This window comes from Sceloporus occidentalis, unplaced genomic scaffold, assembly GCF_023333645.1.
Source record: "Sceloporus occidentalis isolate IW3139 unplaced genomic scaffold, rSceOcc1.0.p SCAF_1, whole genome shotgun sequence".
NCBI classification, from domain to species: Eukaryota; Metazoa; Chordata; class Lepidosauria; order Squamata; family Phrynosomatidae; genus Sceloporus; species Sceloporus occidentalis.
Window position 1 is genome coordinate 67,802,692 of NW_028316981.1, and position 14,387 is coordinate 67,817,078.

The 14,387-nt window shown below is 38.7% G+C and overlaps 1 protein-coding gene across 2 annotated transcripts in view; it reads right to left on the reverse strand.

The window, feature by feature from the left end:
• The window catches only part of IARS1 (isoleucyl-tRNA synthetase 1), a 150,244-nt gene that overhangs the window by 33,141 nt on the left and 102,716 nt on the right, over positions 1-14,387 (reverse strand). For both annotated transcript variants that reach the window (XM_089523630.1, XM_089523623.1), the window contains exons 20-26: positions 13,862-14,009; positions 10,635-10,755; positions 8,775-8,866; positions 8,502-8,579; positions 7,431-7,552; positions 674-776; positions 410-493 (exon numbers count right to left, since the gene is read on the reverse strand). In XM_089523630.1, coding sequence (XP_089379756.1) covers positions 410-493; positions 674-776; positions 7,431-7,552; positions 8,502-8,579; positions 8,775-8,866; positions 10,635-10,755; positions 13,862-14,009 — 748 coding nt within the window. The remainder of the gene's footprint in view (positions 1-409; positions 494-673; positions 777-7,430; positions 7,553-8,501; positions 8,580-8,774; positions 8,867-10,634; positions 10,756-13,861; positions 14,010-14,387) is intronic.

Genomic DNA, 14,387 nt, shown 5'->3' on the forward strand with positions numbered 1-14,387 from the left:
TTTATTCCACATTAATCTGGATGGTGAAAAGTTTAGTGTGGATTGATTTTATTTAGGAGAAGTAGAGGTTTAACTGGATATTCCTCCAGTCCTTGAATACCTCAAATACCTTTAACAAATCCAATCCTTGAATACCTCAAATACCTTTAACTGGAACTCCCACATACACCCAGACCATCTTTTTGTCACCTTAAATCTGGTTATGGATCTGCTTAACACACTTTGTACAATATGGTCATAGCTCTTAGCAATGGCTAATGAATTTTAACAGTACCAAATCCATTTAGGCTGTTCTGCTGTGTTCTCTCATTATGTGCTCTCATGCTTCCTGACTTGATAGGTTTACAAAATAAAAACATATACAGAAGAGCTTTCAGGATCAGCAGTGTGTTCTGCTCTTCCATCTTACCTCAAGTATATACTTTTCCAAAGACCTGATATCTTCCAGTGCCTGAGGATCCTGATGTATCACCACCACCTCTTTCAATGGATACTGCAATTAAATTCAGTAATGTCAGTATTGAAAGAAAACTAAGGACTGCAGCAAAATATATAAGTTACTTCCTTATAATATGCTTTTGGGGATTTACTGATTTATTTATGCTTTTCTCTGACAAAGCAATTAAGTGCTTATGGGATATTGATATAAAAGATTTAAAAAAAAAAAACATACCTTTACTGGAATGGTTTTCCTATCTCTGATTACCCGCCCAAGCTCAATAACAGATTGCATCCGGGAAACAGCACTTTCAATGTTTTTGTCAATTAAATCTTCCCTAAATTGAAAAGAAAAAGAAATATTTCAACAAGCAGCATATAGAATCACAAAGCTGGAAGGGACTGCATGTGCTATCCAAGATTCGCATTATGGAGATCTCAATGTTCTTCTAGCTGTTGAATCTTACTAGACAGACCAAACATAGGCCCTGGACAGACGGGCCCTTTGCAGTGTCATGGCGACATGCTAGGGTTGCCTCAGGGCGGTGCGTGCACACACCCCACAACCCTAGCACATGACGAGGACGTTGCAGCTGTGCAGCACCATCTACACGGTGCACACAGCTATGATGTTGCAGCAGTGCAGCGTCCAAACAGCGCTGCGCAGCTGCAACGCCATCGTGCCGTCTCTGGTGGTTTACAGTGGCGCAATTGCGCCACAAAAAGGAGCCACTTCCGAGCGCTCCTTTTTTGCTGCGCAGCAGCGTCAATTTGGTTGCTGCGGCACTGCTGCGGAGCAAACAGAGGCGCCTCCCCGGCGCCTCTTTTTGGCGCTCTGTACCGTGCCTTAGTTATTCATTCCCAGCCTAACCTATAGCCAACAGGTGGGGGCAGAGGGTGATCCCTATTGTATTTTAGGTATATGGGGAAATTATTTTATTATGTTTTAATATTTCTGCCATTCCACTGATGCTGTCCTTTGGCTTCCTCCTTATCACTGCTTTAGTTATTTATTACTACATCTGTTTTAAATCTGTTTTAACTTTGGTTGTTAACTACTTTGGGAAAAAGTCAGAAATTAGCATTTTGCTATATCACATGCCACCCTAAGCTTCTGTGTTTAATAATAGTTATTCAATTATCTCAAAAATTAACAATAGTTTTGTAGCAATCACTTTTATAACAGTCACTCTGGCAATACATGTCAAATCAATATAGGAAAATTAATACATGTCAAATGAATATAATTAAGTTATAACTCACAGAAAAATCAAAAGATGCTAGATTACATTCCACCATGCAAAACAACAACTGTTTGAAATAGTATTGTGGTTTTCTGCTGTCTTGTTCTGTATTATGTTATAAACTGGAGGGATATTTTAAATTGCCAAGATATTGTCTTTGCTGTAAGCCATCTTGAACCCCTAGTACACACCATAGGCTATTAATAGTTTTAAAAACAAACCATTAATGGTAGAGGCATCCTGTCTTTTTTCACCAGGCCATCCTACCACAGACATTGAGACAAAATGTGAAACTATGTCAGCCTAGTTTTAGGGGGGAAATTCAGTAAAAGTTTATTGTGTCTCAGGCACAAAAATAATTTTGTTTGTGTCTCAGTCTTAGTATGCAAGAATAAAGGTTTATTTGTAGAAAGTCTACTCTTTTGTAAATTAGTCTGTTAAATACAAAAGTCACTCTGAGAGCTTTTGGGGCTGAAGAACAGGGTATGAATACTCCAAATAAACACCAAATAAAAATGAACAAAGAGGATGGCAAAAAACAAAATGAAACAGATTAATCTGAAAATGCAGGGCACCCTTGCCTTATGCGGGTATCCATTCTGGACCCCTCCACATAAGGCAAATAGCATGTGTGCTCGAGCGCTATTGAAAATAATGGGGCTCATGCATGATGTGCATGTGCCATTGCAACCCTGTTGTGCGGCTTTCAGCATAATAATAAAATAATAATAAATAAAAGTTTTATTTTTATACCGCCCTTCTTGCAATCAGGACGGTGTACAGCAATAAAAACACATTCACATAATCAAACAACAATACAGTTAAAATCACAATAAAACAGTTCTGGCCAGCATGCCAGTGCTATCAGAGGGGGGAAGGCTAACTGGAGCCTATATCCGGGAATGCTTTTCTGAACAAGAAGGTTTTTACTCCCTTCTTGAACTGGGCCAGGGAGGTGGCCAAGCAGAGCTCTCCGGGCAGCAAATTCCAGAGGGTCAGGGCCGAGGTGGTAAAGGACCTCCTAGAAGTGGAGGCCAATCTAGCCCCTGGAACCCTCAATAGTTGCTGCCCAGATGTTCTGAGTGTGCGGGGCGGATTATATGGGGAGAGGTGGTCCTCTAGGTATCCTGGGCCCAAGCCATTTAGGGCTTTATAGGTTATAACCAACACCTTGTATTGCGCCTGGAAACGAATCGGCAGCCAGTGTAGATCTTTCAGTAATGGTGTTATATGACTAGCCCTGGATATGCCAGTGACCAGTCTGGCTGCCACATTCTGTACCAATTGTAGCTTCCGGGTTTGGTACAAGGGTTGCCCCATGTAGAGCGCGTTGCAGAAGTCCAGTCGGGAGGTTACCAGAGCATGTACTACCGTTTCAAGGTCCCTCTGGCCCAGGTAGGGACGCAGCTGGCGGATCAGCCAAAGCTGATAGCAGGTGCTCCTGACCGTCGCATCCACCTGAGATGTAAGGCGGAGCGACAAGTCAAGGAGCACCCCCAGACTGTGTACCGAGTCCTTCACGGGAAGCGTGATCCCGTTCAGGACAGGTGGAACCACTGCCATCCCTGGGCCAGGAGAACCTATCACGAGCACCTCCGTTTTCTCTGGATTCAGACTAAGTCGGTTTTCCCTCATCCAGCCCATTACCGACTCCAGACAGGCCATGAGAGAAGAGACGCCATCCTCAGTCACTTCATCAGTCGGAGACATAGAGAAGATTATTTGGGTGTCATCAGCGTACTGATAACCCCGCGCCCCATGTCTCCGGATGATCTCTCCCAGCGGTTTCATGTAAATGTTAAAAAGCATGGGAGACAGAATGGCTCCTTGAGGGACCCCAAATGTAAGGGCCCTCTTGTCGGAGCACACGTCTCCCAGCTGCACCATCTGGAACCTCCCAGAGAGGTAGGACCGGAACCACTGGAGTGCAGTGCCACCGATTCCCACCTCTACCAGGCGCTCCAGAAGGATACCATGGTCTATGGTATCGAAAGCCGCTGAGATGTCCAAGAGCACCAACAGAGACACGCTTCCCCTGTCGATGCCCAGACGGAGATCATCAACCAAGGCGACCATGGCCGTCTCAACCCCGTAGCCCGCCCGAAAGCCGGTTTGAAATGGGTCCAGATAATCCGTTTCATCCAAGATCGATTGAAGCTGGATTGCAACCGCTTTCAGCACAAGCTGAAAGCCACATAAAAGGCACACGTATATGACGCGGGCACACTGTAATGCCACTGGAAGTGCCTGTATTATTATTATTATTATTATTATTATTATGCTTTATTTATATAGCGCTGTAAATTTACACAGCGCTGTACATACAATCAATTAAAATAGATAAAATAAACTTGACTATGGCGTACATTCTACGAAAAAATTAAATATAATATATATTAGTACATGTTAACATTCAATAAAATAAAGCAGACAACAAATTAAAATAACATTAGATAACAATCTAATGCCTGCAAACGCTTCCCTGAACAGTATTGTCTTTAACTCAGTTTTGAAGCTGGTTAAAGAGGTGATGACCCATGTTTGTGGGGGAAAGAGGTTCCAGGAGTGAGGGGCAGCAAGTGAAAAGGGACGGATCCAGGAAAGGGCAGTGAAAATCCTTGGCTGAGGCAGCAGACCTTGACTACCAGAATGGAGGGCACAAGTGGGATGGTAAGGAGAAAGAAGCTCAAATGATTGGCTGGTTTAAACTAAGTTGGTTTAAAAAATTCTAGAGTATGATTCATGTATCCAGAACAGTAGATCCACCGGTTGTCTATTCACTCAACACACACTCTTTCAGTCTTATATCCACAGCAAGGACCCACTTAAAGAGCAGATCTTGTATGCCCTTTGACTGTAGAGAAAAAGATTCACAACCTGCTATGATCCTTAGATGTCCTCTCAGGAACCATAAAATTTCAACCTTAATTATTTACTTAATATATGTAACAGGATTGAATAGAAAGATATTGGGTTGCATCTCAACTACAGTTATTGTTGATGTTATTTGCAAATGACACCACATGAATGAAAGACCTTCGAGTACCCTAGTCATCACCAGCCATGCTCAGGTATTGCAAACCCAGGGTTGTGACTTCTTTGGTTGAACCAAACAGAGAAGATCCATTGAATTACTGACACTACATTTAACACTTAAATGAAATCCTATTGATGTAATGTCATTTGGGAATAGCAAATAAATCAGAAGGTTCTTTATCTCCCAAGAGCACACATTAAGTAAATAAAACTGAAAAAGAAAAACACATATGAGAATTGAAGAAAGTGGATGAATTTTGCTTTCAAACAATTGGGACAAGATGTATTACAAATTAACAACTTCAAAGCCCAAATGGGTGAAAAGGAAAGCACTAAGTATTCAGTCTGTGGCTCTTTCACATTCCACATCTACAGCTTTATTTCACCTATCATGGCTGCAGCCTATGAAATCCTCGAATTTGTAGTTTAGGGAAGCACCCTAAGAACTCTTTGGTTGAGAATGCTTAAACAGCCTTCCCTAAACTACTTAAGTCCCAGGATTCCACAATAAGCAGCCACAGCAATTAAAGTGAAATCCTGCTGCTACACATATGAAGTGCAAAAGGGCCCTAGGTGACCATGGCATGTATAGTCTGATTCCTTTCTGGGTAATTCCATCACACAGTATAGGAGAAAGGGAGTAATTAAATCAATATTGTTGCCAGAAACACTAAAAATAACCTGAACAAACAAAGAAAAAAGAATAAGCCCTTTAATCAGCAGGTTCAGATTGAGAACAAAGGTCTCTAAAATCATGTCATTCCTCTCTCTGTTTCTGGGCAATAAAGGGATAAACCAGCATATTTGAGTTCTTCCTCAGCATTATCCAGAGAATGGGATACCAGCTCAACTAATGCAGAGCAAATGGGAGATAAAGCTCTGTTTCATTATGCAGTGGCTATAAAAACAAATAGTCAACAAAGTAAGTCAATTCACACTACTGTTTAAATTAATTTACTTTCTTGAATCACAGTCATCTATGAAACCATTAATTGCAGAGAACAAGAAGACACCTGGGATTCAAGAAATTAAGTCACAATCCTATAAATATCTAAAGATATTTTTATTCATTACCCAATTAACAGTTCAAGGGCATCTTAAATGACAATGTACATTCTATGTTACAGCAAAACCATACTTTTAAAGGGCAAAAATCCAACACATGACTAGTAGGAACACAAATAACTTTCTTCTAGATTAATTCATTGGATTATCAGTAGAAAATGATCATTAGCTGTCCTAATAAGCAATAAGAGAATACAAGACATTCAGATAACAAACAAAAATAAAATCCCACAATTAGCATTCAAAGTCAGTTCCATCCTTCTGGTCAAGCACAAGTTGGAATACAGGTATTTTGCCTAGACAGATTAACTGCAACAGTCAGATCATCAAAAAGCCAACATAAAAAGAAAATTCCCCCCTCTAAACCAAAAGAGGGAAATAGTGTACAGTCGGCCCTTCTTATACACAGATTTTTTATACACGGATTCAAGCATACACGGTTTGAAAATGTTCCAAAAAAGTATAAATTTACCTTGATTTTCCATTTTTTATAAGGGACACCATTTTGCTATGTCATTATATCTAATGGGACTTGAGCATACACTGATTTTGTTATACACGGCGGATCTTGGAACCAAACCCCAGCGTATAACAAGGGTCCACTGTATAGCACTTCAGCTGAACTGATTCACAGCTACTTCTCTGTTATTATTTACTCACTGCTCCCTTGTAAAATGTACTCATACCTTCCTTTCCATAGGCTTTATCAAAGCTGTGGCTTTTTTCCAAGCAATGATCAATTCTTTTCAGACAACAATTCAGCATCAAGACTGAATTTGGAGAAGTAAATGTTTGGACAAGAATCCCCACAGTCCCTAACCAGTGGTCATGCTGACTACTGCTTTGGGAAGGTGAAGTCCAAAACAGCTTGAAATCCACATTTTGTGCCTGTGGTTGAGTTGTCCGGTATACTCTGGTCATGAACTGGACTGACCTGCTACTGGACAACACTGCAGCTTTCACTTCCGTCCTGAGGACAACTGACTATGCTGTTTGGCTTCAGCAAAAACACAAGAGAGAACTTCTCATCAACTCCACAGTCATATAAGGATGGACCAACACAGGCCTCAAGCAGAGCTCGTTTCTTGGTCACCATTTTGTTACATAAATATATTAACTGCCAGCTGAAAAGGACTAGGAAGGAATCTATACATATTAATGAATTATCTAATGAATTAGGAAATTTGGCTTTAGAAAAACAGTTTTAGTGCATGAGACAGCATCAGAGTCTTCTAGCAAGCCCTTAACATTTTTCACCTATGTGCAAGCTGTCAGGGATCCAGATCACTTTGCCATATAATTTTAAGATGTAGTCAAATAAAGAGCTATGGCCAGTTTTAACCTACGTACTGTTTCTGTTCTGGTTACAGCCTCTCTCTGTGAGGAACAGGCACAACACATATATTCTACCATTCTACCAGATAAAGAGGAACACAAAAATGAAAAATTGAACAGTCCTAATAAAAATTCTGACATGTCCACAGATCATTGCTCTTATCTATGCTCCTCTAATAACAATGTGATTCAGGTGAATTAAAATGCTTCAAAGTTTCTGCAATTCATAATTATAAATACATAAAGGGCTATCTCCCTGCAGCTCAAAGTGCCAAGGATTTGTCATGCAGTGAAGTTAAAAGAATTCCTCACCTAACTTGAGGAATCATGAGGTAGTGGATGCTATCAGTGTTCTTCTCTTGAACACATGCTGGGTCAATAAGAGTCTTCAAATTCTGGTACATCAATTCAGTGATAAATGGAGTATATGGTGCCTGAAATAACAATAATTTGGTTATCTTGTTACTCAGATGCACGTTTTATATTTGCAGCCAATTACGTATTCTATTATCGTATATGTACAAGCCCATATCGTTGACAGTGGAAATACAGTGTCTAGAAATCTAGTTTTCTTCCACATTTTCATGCCAAAATGATAGATGTATTTGGCATTAAAAAGTAAGACTGAATTCTAACTGCAAAGTTCAATCAGAAAGGTTTTTTTTCTCAGTTGAACACCTTCCTCTGGAATTAAAGTAATCATATTACAAGATTTAGTGCAATTTGATGTCTATATATTTGCAAAGGACCCTGAAAAGATTTCTTTAAAACCTCAAAAACCCTCATTCTCTTTACAAAGAAGCTTTTAACAAAGTTGAGGGCTCACTTCAGAGACGTGGACACCTACTCCTTTAAACAGCAGGAAATAAAGGTCCTCCAAATGCTCCAACAAACATGCCTCCTACTACACTCAAGTAAAGAGAACTCTAATTTCTACATAGTTGGTGTACAATAACCAATGTGAATACTCTTCATCAACCATTTGTTTTCTTTCTTGTCACATTTTCTAAGCACTCTGAGGATTCTGCTCCCGTCACCCAGTTTGCTCAAATATGTCAATTATTCTGATTCTTCTTGAAATGGAAACCAGAAGTGATGTTGTGTCACTTACAACTGCTATTTTGAGGCACTCTACAAAGGAAAAAATAGGCATTTGGGGACAGTGGGAGTTCTGGGTAGCTTGTGGGTGATGGATTTCATTATGTTTTCACATGACTGGGAGATATTCTGTGCAATTTTCAGGCAAAAATCACCCCAAAATTGCACTTTAAAAAAAGAGGTGTGCAAGCTGAGTTTTAGTTTCACAGTACTATGTCAAGCATCAAAGATTCTGTACCAATGTTTACATGACAAATCACATATGGGATAACAGTCCATTCTTACCATTAGTCTGCACATTGAGAAGAGAACACTGAATAAGGTTTCTAAGGCCATAATGCAGTCATCTGTGCCATTTTCACCCTACTCAAGAAATATTCATACAAATGAAAGAGATTAGGCAATGTATTGTTCATTTGTTTTCAGAACTAAATGTTATAGCTTTACTCATATGCACAAACACCAAGATAGTTCTGAGTTTTACATGAAATATGAATTAACACAAGAGCAAACTATTTTCAGTGTTATGCATATATGCTGGGGGAATCAGCAACCTACCTTTAATCTCCTACGATTCATCCTGACGTACCAATTGGTAAGAATGTCTACAAACTTAACTAGATGAGGAACTACTGTATACAATCTGTAAGCTGTAAACAAAGAAACAAAAAAAGCCCACATATTGTTAGCATTCTTTAAATCTTTTGCTTTTAGCTTATTTTTCCTGCTTAAAAACAGACATTTAGGTGGATACTGCTCTAATACTATCACAGCATTAAAAATGTAGGTAAATCTTGCTACACAGTAAAATCGAATTTGTTATAAATCATTTTTCTTCCTGGCACTAATCATGGTCGACTTAGGTATATATGCAATGCTAACCCTTGTTTAAGGATGAAAAACAAGGATATTTTCAATGAAGAGATGACAGTGGAATCTAGTTATGGGGTAACACATTCTCAACCATGATTTATAGCCATGAGGAGGATGCACTTTGTGGCCTTTGATGACCCCACCAGGGTATTTTTAAAATGTCAACAATTACCCCCACACTTTTTTACTTTAACCATTTGACACACATTTCCCCAACACAGCTGGAAAATGAGAAAAAATGAAACAGGAAATGATGTAATGTTCCTTCTGTTTTCAGCAGTGTGATACACTGTGAATTGATGGGTGTGCAAGGGAGTAAAAAATAGCCCACAGCACATTTGCCAAAATCTGGATTGATCAGTGACCAAAAAGGCATCCTCTGGCGGATTATTCTTTCGTTACAGACCCACATGGAATTTAGTGAGAATTTTAGTCATATTTATTATGGAACACCATTAGGGCCTTGCTCAGTCAGATTGACAGTTTAGGTGAAAGATGCAGAAAGTATAGTATGAGGAGTTTTCATGTGACCAAAGCAAATTCATATGCCCATACACAAGATGTACAGCTCATAAAGGTAGGGGGTTGTCTTGTGTTGTGCACACGTATGTTCAAACAACAAAGTCATGCATGTGAAAAAGTGAAAAAGCAGGGAACATGTGTTTTACATTTAAAAGTTGTGGTAATGTCATCACTTTTTATTATGCTTTGTTTCGCCACAGTATCATTGCACAGCAGGCAGTATTGGGGCAAGGAGAGGCTGATGCCAAGAAATATACCAGACATAAGGTTTATGTGAGAGATACCACCTCCTCTCCCCCACCTCCATTGCCATTTTTGCCATCTTGAGTTATGCAGGCCATGATGCCCTGAGGAAGGGGTGAAAACACTAGCCAGACTACCAAAAAGAGCTGCGCTGTTGCCACAGTTTGTGGAACTAGAAAAATAAGGTGGTTTATTTTTTTAAAAAAATTATGTACTATAAAAGTTAAGCTCTCCTATGATGGTGGCCAATTTCACGATCATCAGCAAAGATCAGACAAATGGCGCACATTATTTTCCTTTCACAAGCACAGCTGTGAAAGCTGAGCACCATTAGGGCTTATGTCTAGTTGGTCCAGGCCTCAGAGGGAGAGAAGAACTGCTGGACCTCATCCCCTTCGCCGCCACCATTCCCTTCTCCTTTTGTGTTGTGTCTTTTTAAATTGTAAGCCTGAGGGCAGGGAACTGTCTAATTAAAAATAATAACAATTGTAAGCCGCTCTGAGAGCCTTTAGGGCTGAAGGCGAGGTATAAATACTATAAATAAAATAATAAATAATGTCTAGTCAAAAAGATGGTTGTTGTTGTGTGCTTTTAAGTGTTTTCTGATATCTGATGATCCTAAGAAGAACCTAAAATATAAGGGTGGAAACCACAAAAATAGGCATTCAGATGTATATGCCAGGCTATGTTGTAAAAATCATGAGCCAAAAGAACATGATTTAAATTTGGGAATTTGAGATTGCATGCAGATACAAATCTAAGAAATAAGTAAACACAAACCTGCCATTTCAACTTTGAAGAACTGAATCAGTGACTGTGTAAAGGAAAGTATCCATTTATCCATAATGTTGTTACTTTTCTTAACTGTGTTCTCATTGTAAAGGAATTCCTTTCCATCTTCCTATGAATATGAGTAGAAAAAGCTATGGCAGTATTATAATTTTGAAATGAAAAAAGGACTCCACACTTAGCTATTTATCCTAGACAGAAAATGTAAAGAAGAAACTTATTCATATGTACTGCAAACATCCCTGTCTCGAACTGTGCTACAATCTAAATACAAAATAACAAAGGTCTCCAGACCTAGTCACAAACATTATGCACACTGTATTTTTTATTACTGAGATTCATATCCCAACTCATTTCCAAAAATGGGACCCATGTATGCATACACAGCTTGTGTGTCAATAAGAAAGAATTATTTCTAGAGTTCTTCTGCTTCTGTGACAAAAACATCTGAAACGAACATCATTTGGAAGACTGTTCAATTTTGTCGTAACATACTGTGAGAACAGCAGCTTTCAGTATGTACCATCCATGCAAACTGTTTGGCAAGAAAGGTAATATCTCTGTCTTGTGATAGCTTCATTTCCTTTCATAAGTGTCAATAGTTTGAAAGTCAGAAATAGCTGCTTTCAAGGTTTGTAAACAAGGACTTCTCCATTTGGATGTTTCTCACATCAACTAGGTATGACAACACACTTCATTTCAGCCCTATTATATATAATAATATTAGGTAAATTGTTTGGTAGACAGCAATTTTAACACAGGCTTAAAAGGCTAAATGAAACAGAAATATGCACCATGATGCTTGGATTGCCGAACAAGCAGGGGACATACAGGTAATAGCACACCTTTAAATAATTCTGAGCCAAAATTCTACAATTATGGGGTCCTTTTTTGATACAATTGTCAAAATGCCTGAGAATGACACAGTTATGCAAATACATCTTCCAGGCCTAACTCTACTCAATGTGAAAGATGTCACGTAAGGAGCCCTGGTGGCGCAGTGGTTAAATGCCTGTACTGCAGCCATTCGCTCAAAACCACAAGGTTGCGAGTTCAAGACCAGCAAAAGGGCCCAAGCTCGACTCAGGCTTGCATCCTTCCGAGGTGGCTAAAATGAGTACCCAGACTGTTGGGGGCAAATTAGCTTACTAGCTAATTAGCTTACTTGCTGTTCACCGCTATGATCTTTGGAATAGCTGTATATAAATAAAACAAATTATTATTATTATTATATGCTGGCGCCAACATTTAGTTTGATTTTTTTTAAAATGTAAAAATATTAGGGAAAATGAAGAAGAGTATTATGAACACTGGGGACCCTCAGAAATAGCTGATTAATTATGAGGCTCAAAAGCTCTCCTTCCAGAGGTGACTGCTAAAAATGTAAAGCAATTTTCATTACTATTTATTGAAATCTTCTGCCTTCATTACGAAGTCTCCAAAGTGATTTTAGAAGCTCTTATATTATGAGGTGAGTAATTACAAGTTCTACACATTATCTATTTCCCACTGCAAGTAGAGTGTGCATATGCTAATACAATGTATGTGTTGAGAAGGACACTTCCCTTATCAGAGAACCCATCTGCCATGTCCTCTCCTTGACAAATTGTTTGAAAGGCAATCGTTTAGCAACAGCTGCTAAGGGAACAGACTAGGATTTAAACGCTGACTAACAAGAAGGGTTTTAAAATTTTGGTCACTGTCCAGTCTGGAATTTTCCATAAGATTGCCAAATAAATAAGCTGCTATTGTTGATTTTAAGATTTCATGATTAAATATGCTGTAACGGTATCAAGTTAAAGGATTTTTTTTTTGCTCTTACTGAAATTATACAAATCAAACATTGTCTTACTTTATTGCTTATTTGTTACCATTCTGATACAAAATTATATACTACTGTCAGTCCAGAGACAGTTATTAAATGGTACTGAATGAAATAGAGCATTTATCCTTCACTTAGAGTTATAGACTTCAGTATAAAAAAAAAGCTTAACCTTCTAGAGAATAAAACTTCAATTTTTATAACAGCTGAGATACGAAGAAGAAACAAATGTTCAGCAAATTTTCCATTCCTTTTTCCATTGAAGCAAAAAATACCCCCAAGAGAAATCTTAAGTGGGCAGTTGTCTCACAAATGACCTCTCAGTTCCAATAGCCCTCCTTCTGGGTGGGGAGCCAGTGTGCATTTTATTTTTCAGGCTTCTTTAAATGGGAAAGAAAATATCTCCACCAGAACATGACTGTCATGAAGCCAAATTCAGGACTATGTTTGAGAAACAAAGCCTAAAACTGTGATCTTTAATGAGACACAATGAACAACCATCATTGTCACCAGGGTGGTGTCACCAGAATGATTGCTGTGCTTTCCCTGTATCTTAGCAAGAGCTTCGAGGAGGAGCACAGAGGGTGGAAAAACAGTGTGCAGAGCCTCTGTGGCCAACAATGGGTGAAAGGGCTGACAATGCAGGCTCTATTGACAGAACTATATAAATAAAGTTTAACAATAATAACAATAACAACAACAACAACAATAATAATATGACTCCTCATCCTGAGGAGGGGGGCTTTCTTAGTCTCCGCACTGCTTCTTTTCTTCAAGAGTTCAGGATAGCAGAAACCAACTGCAACCTGAAGCCACTTCTTTAAGAGACCAAACTGACCAAAGAAGAAAGCCCTCCGACAAAATGTTTCCTGATCCAAATCATCCACCTCCTTGAGATGGACTGGAGAATAGCATTTTCAGAGAAGATAACAGCCACAGCTGCTGGAGAAAAATCAGGAATAAACTCTTCTAGAACATGGTCTTATAGCCTGAAAAACCCACAATAAACTACAGATGCCCATTGTGAGAGCCTTCAACTTCACATTGGACTGGAGAATGTCTATCATCTGGACCAGTAAATATTCTTTGTGGAAAGACATAAATTACATCATTGGCTCTGACAAAGAAAATGAGAGGATGATAAACCACAGCTTCATTTCATTTTAAAACTCCACTAATTTATTTCATATGAGTCATACCAGACCCATCTTTCATTAAGAGAGCAGGCTAATGTGGTTGTTGCTTTGGCATTCAATTTCTGTTAAAGAAAACACTAAAAAGATGAAATGTAAAGGGTGGCATGCTTTACATTTAGAGATTTAATAGCAATAACCACAGTACAATAATGATAAGAAAAAGAGACTGTTGTTCTTGGCAACATATCAAAGCTTCATACCTTAAGTTGCAAAATGACAACATTCTGTACAAGGAAGCGATATGCATTGTACCATGGCAGGAAGACATCCTTCAGTACATCTCTTACTCCTTCTTCCTTAAACCTCAGGTTTTCTGCTCTTACCACTGGAGAATTGATAAGATATAGCCTGCAGCAGTACACAGAAATAGAACAGTGTAATGAAAACTTGTTCTGCCTTTTAAGAATGTTCACCAGACCCCTTTAACATAACTGAGGTAACTCCTTCACCTAAGAACAGAAAATATATAGACGCTCCAAAATTTTGTTCAGTATGAGAGAGATCCTTAGAAGTTGCTAAAATACAACCTCCACTCAATAAAATGTTAATTTTCTTCAGAAATATTTTTAAAATTTTAGTTATTTTATTATCAATACAGAACAATGTTTTGTTTAAATGTGAATTTTTATGTTCTTAATACCATTAACACAACTGCAAGCCATTTTTTCTCTCTCAACCCGCTGGTATGTAAAAAGGCTTTAACCTTTTTAGCAACAGCCCTGTCTA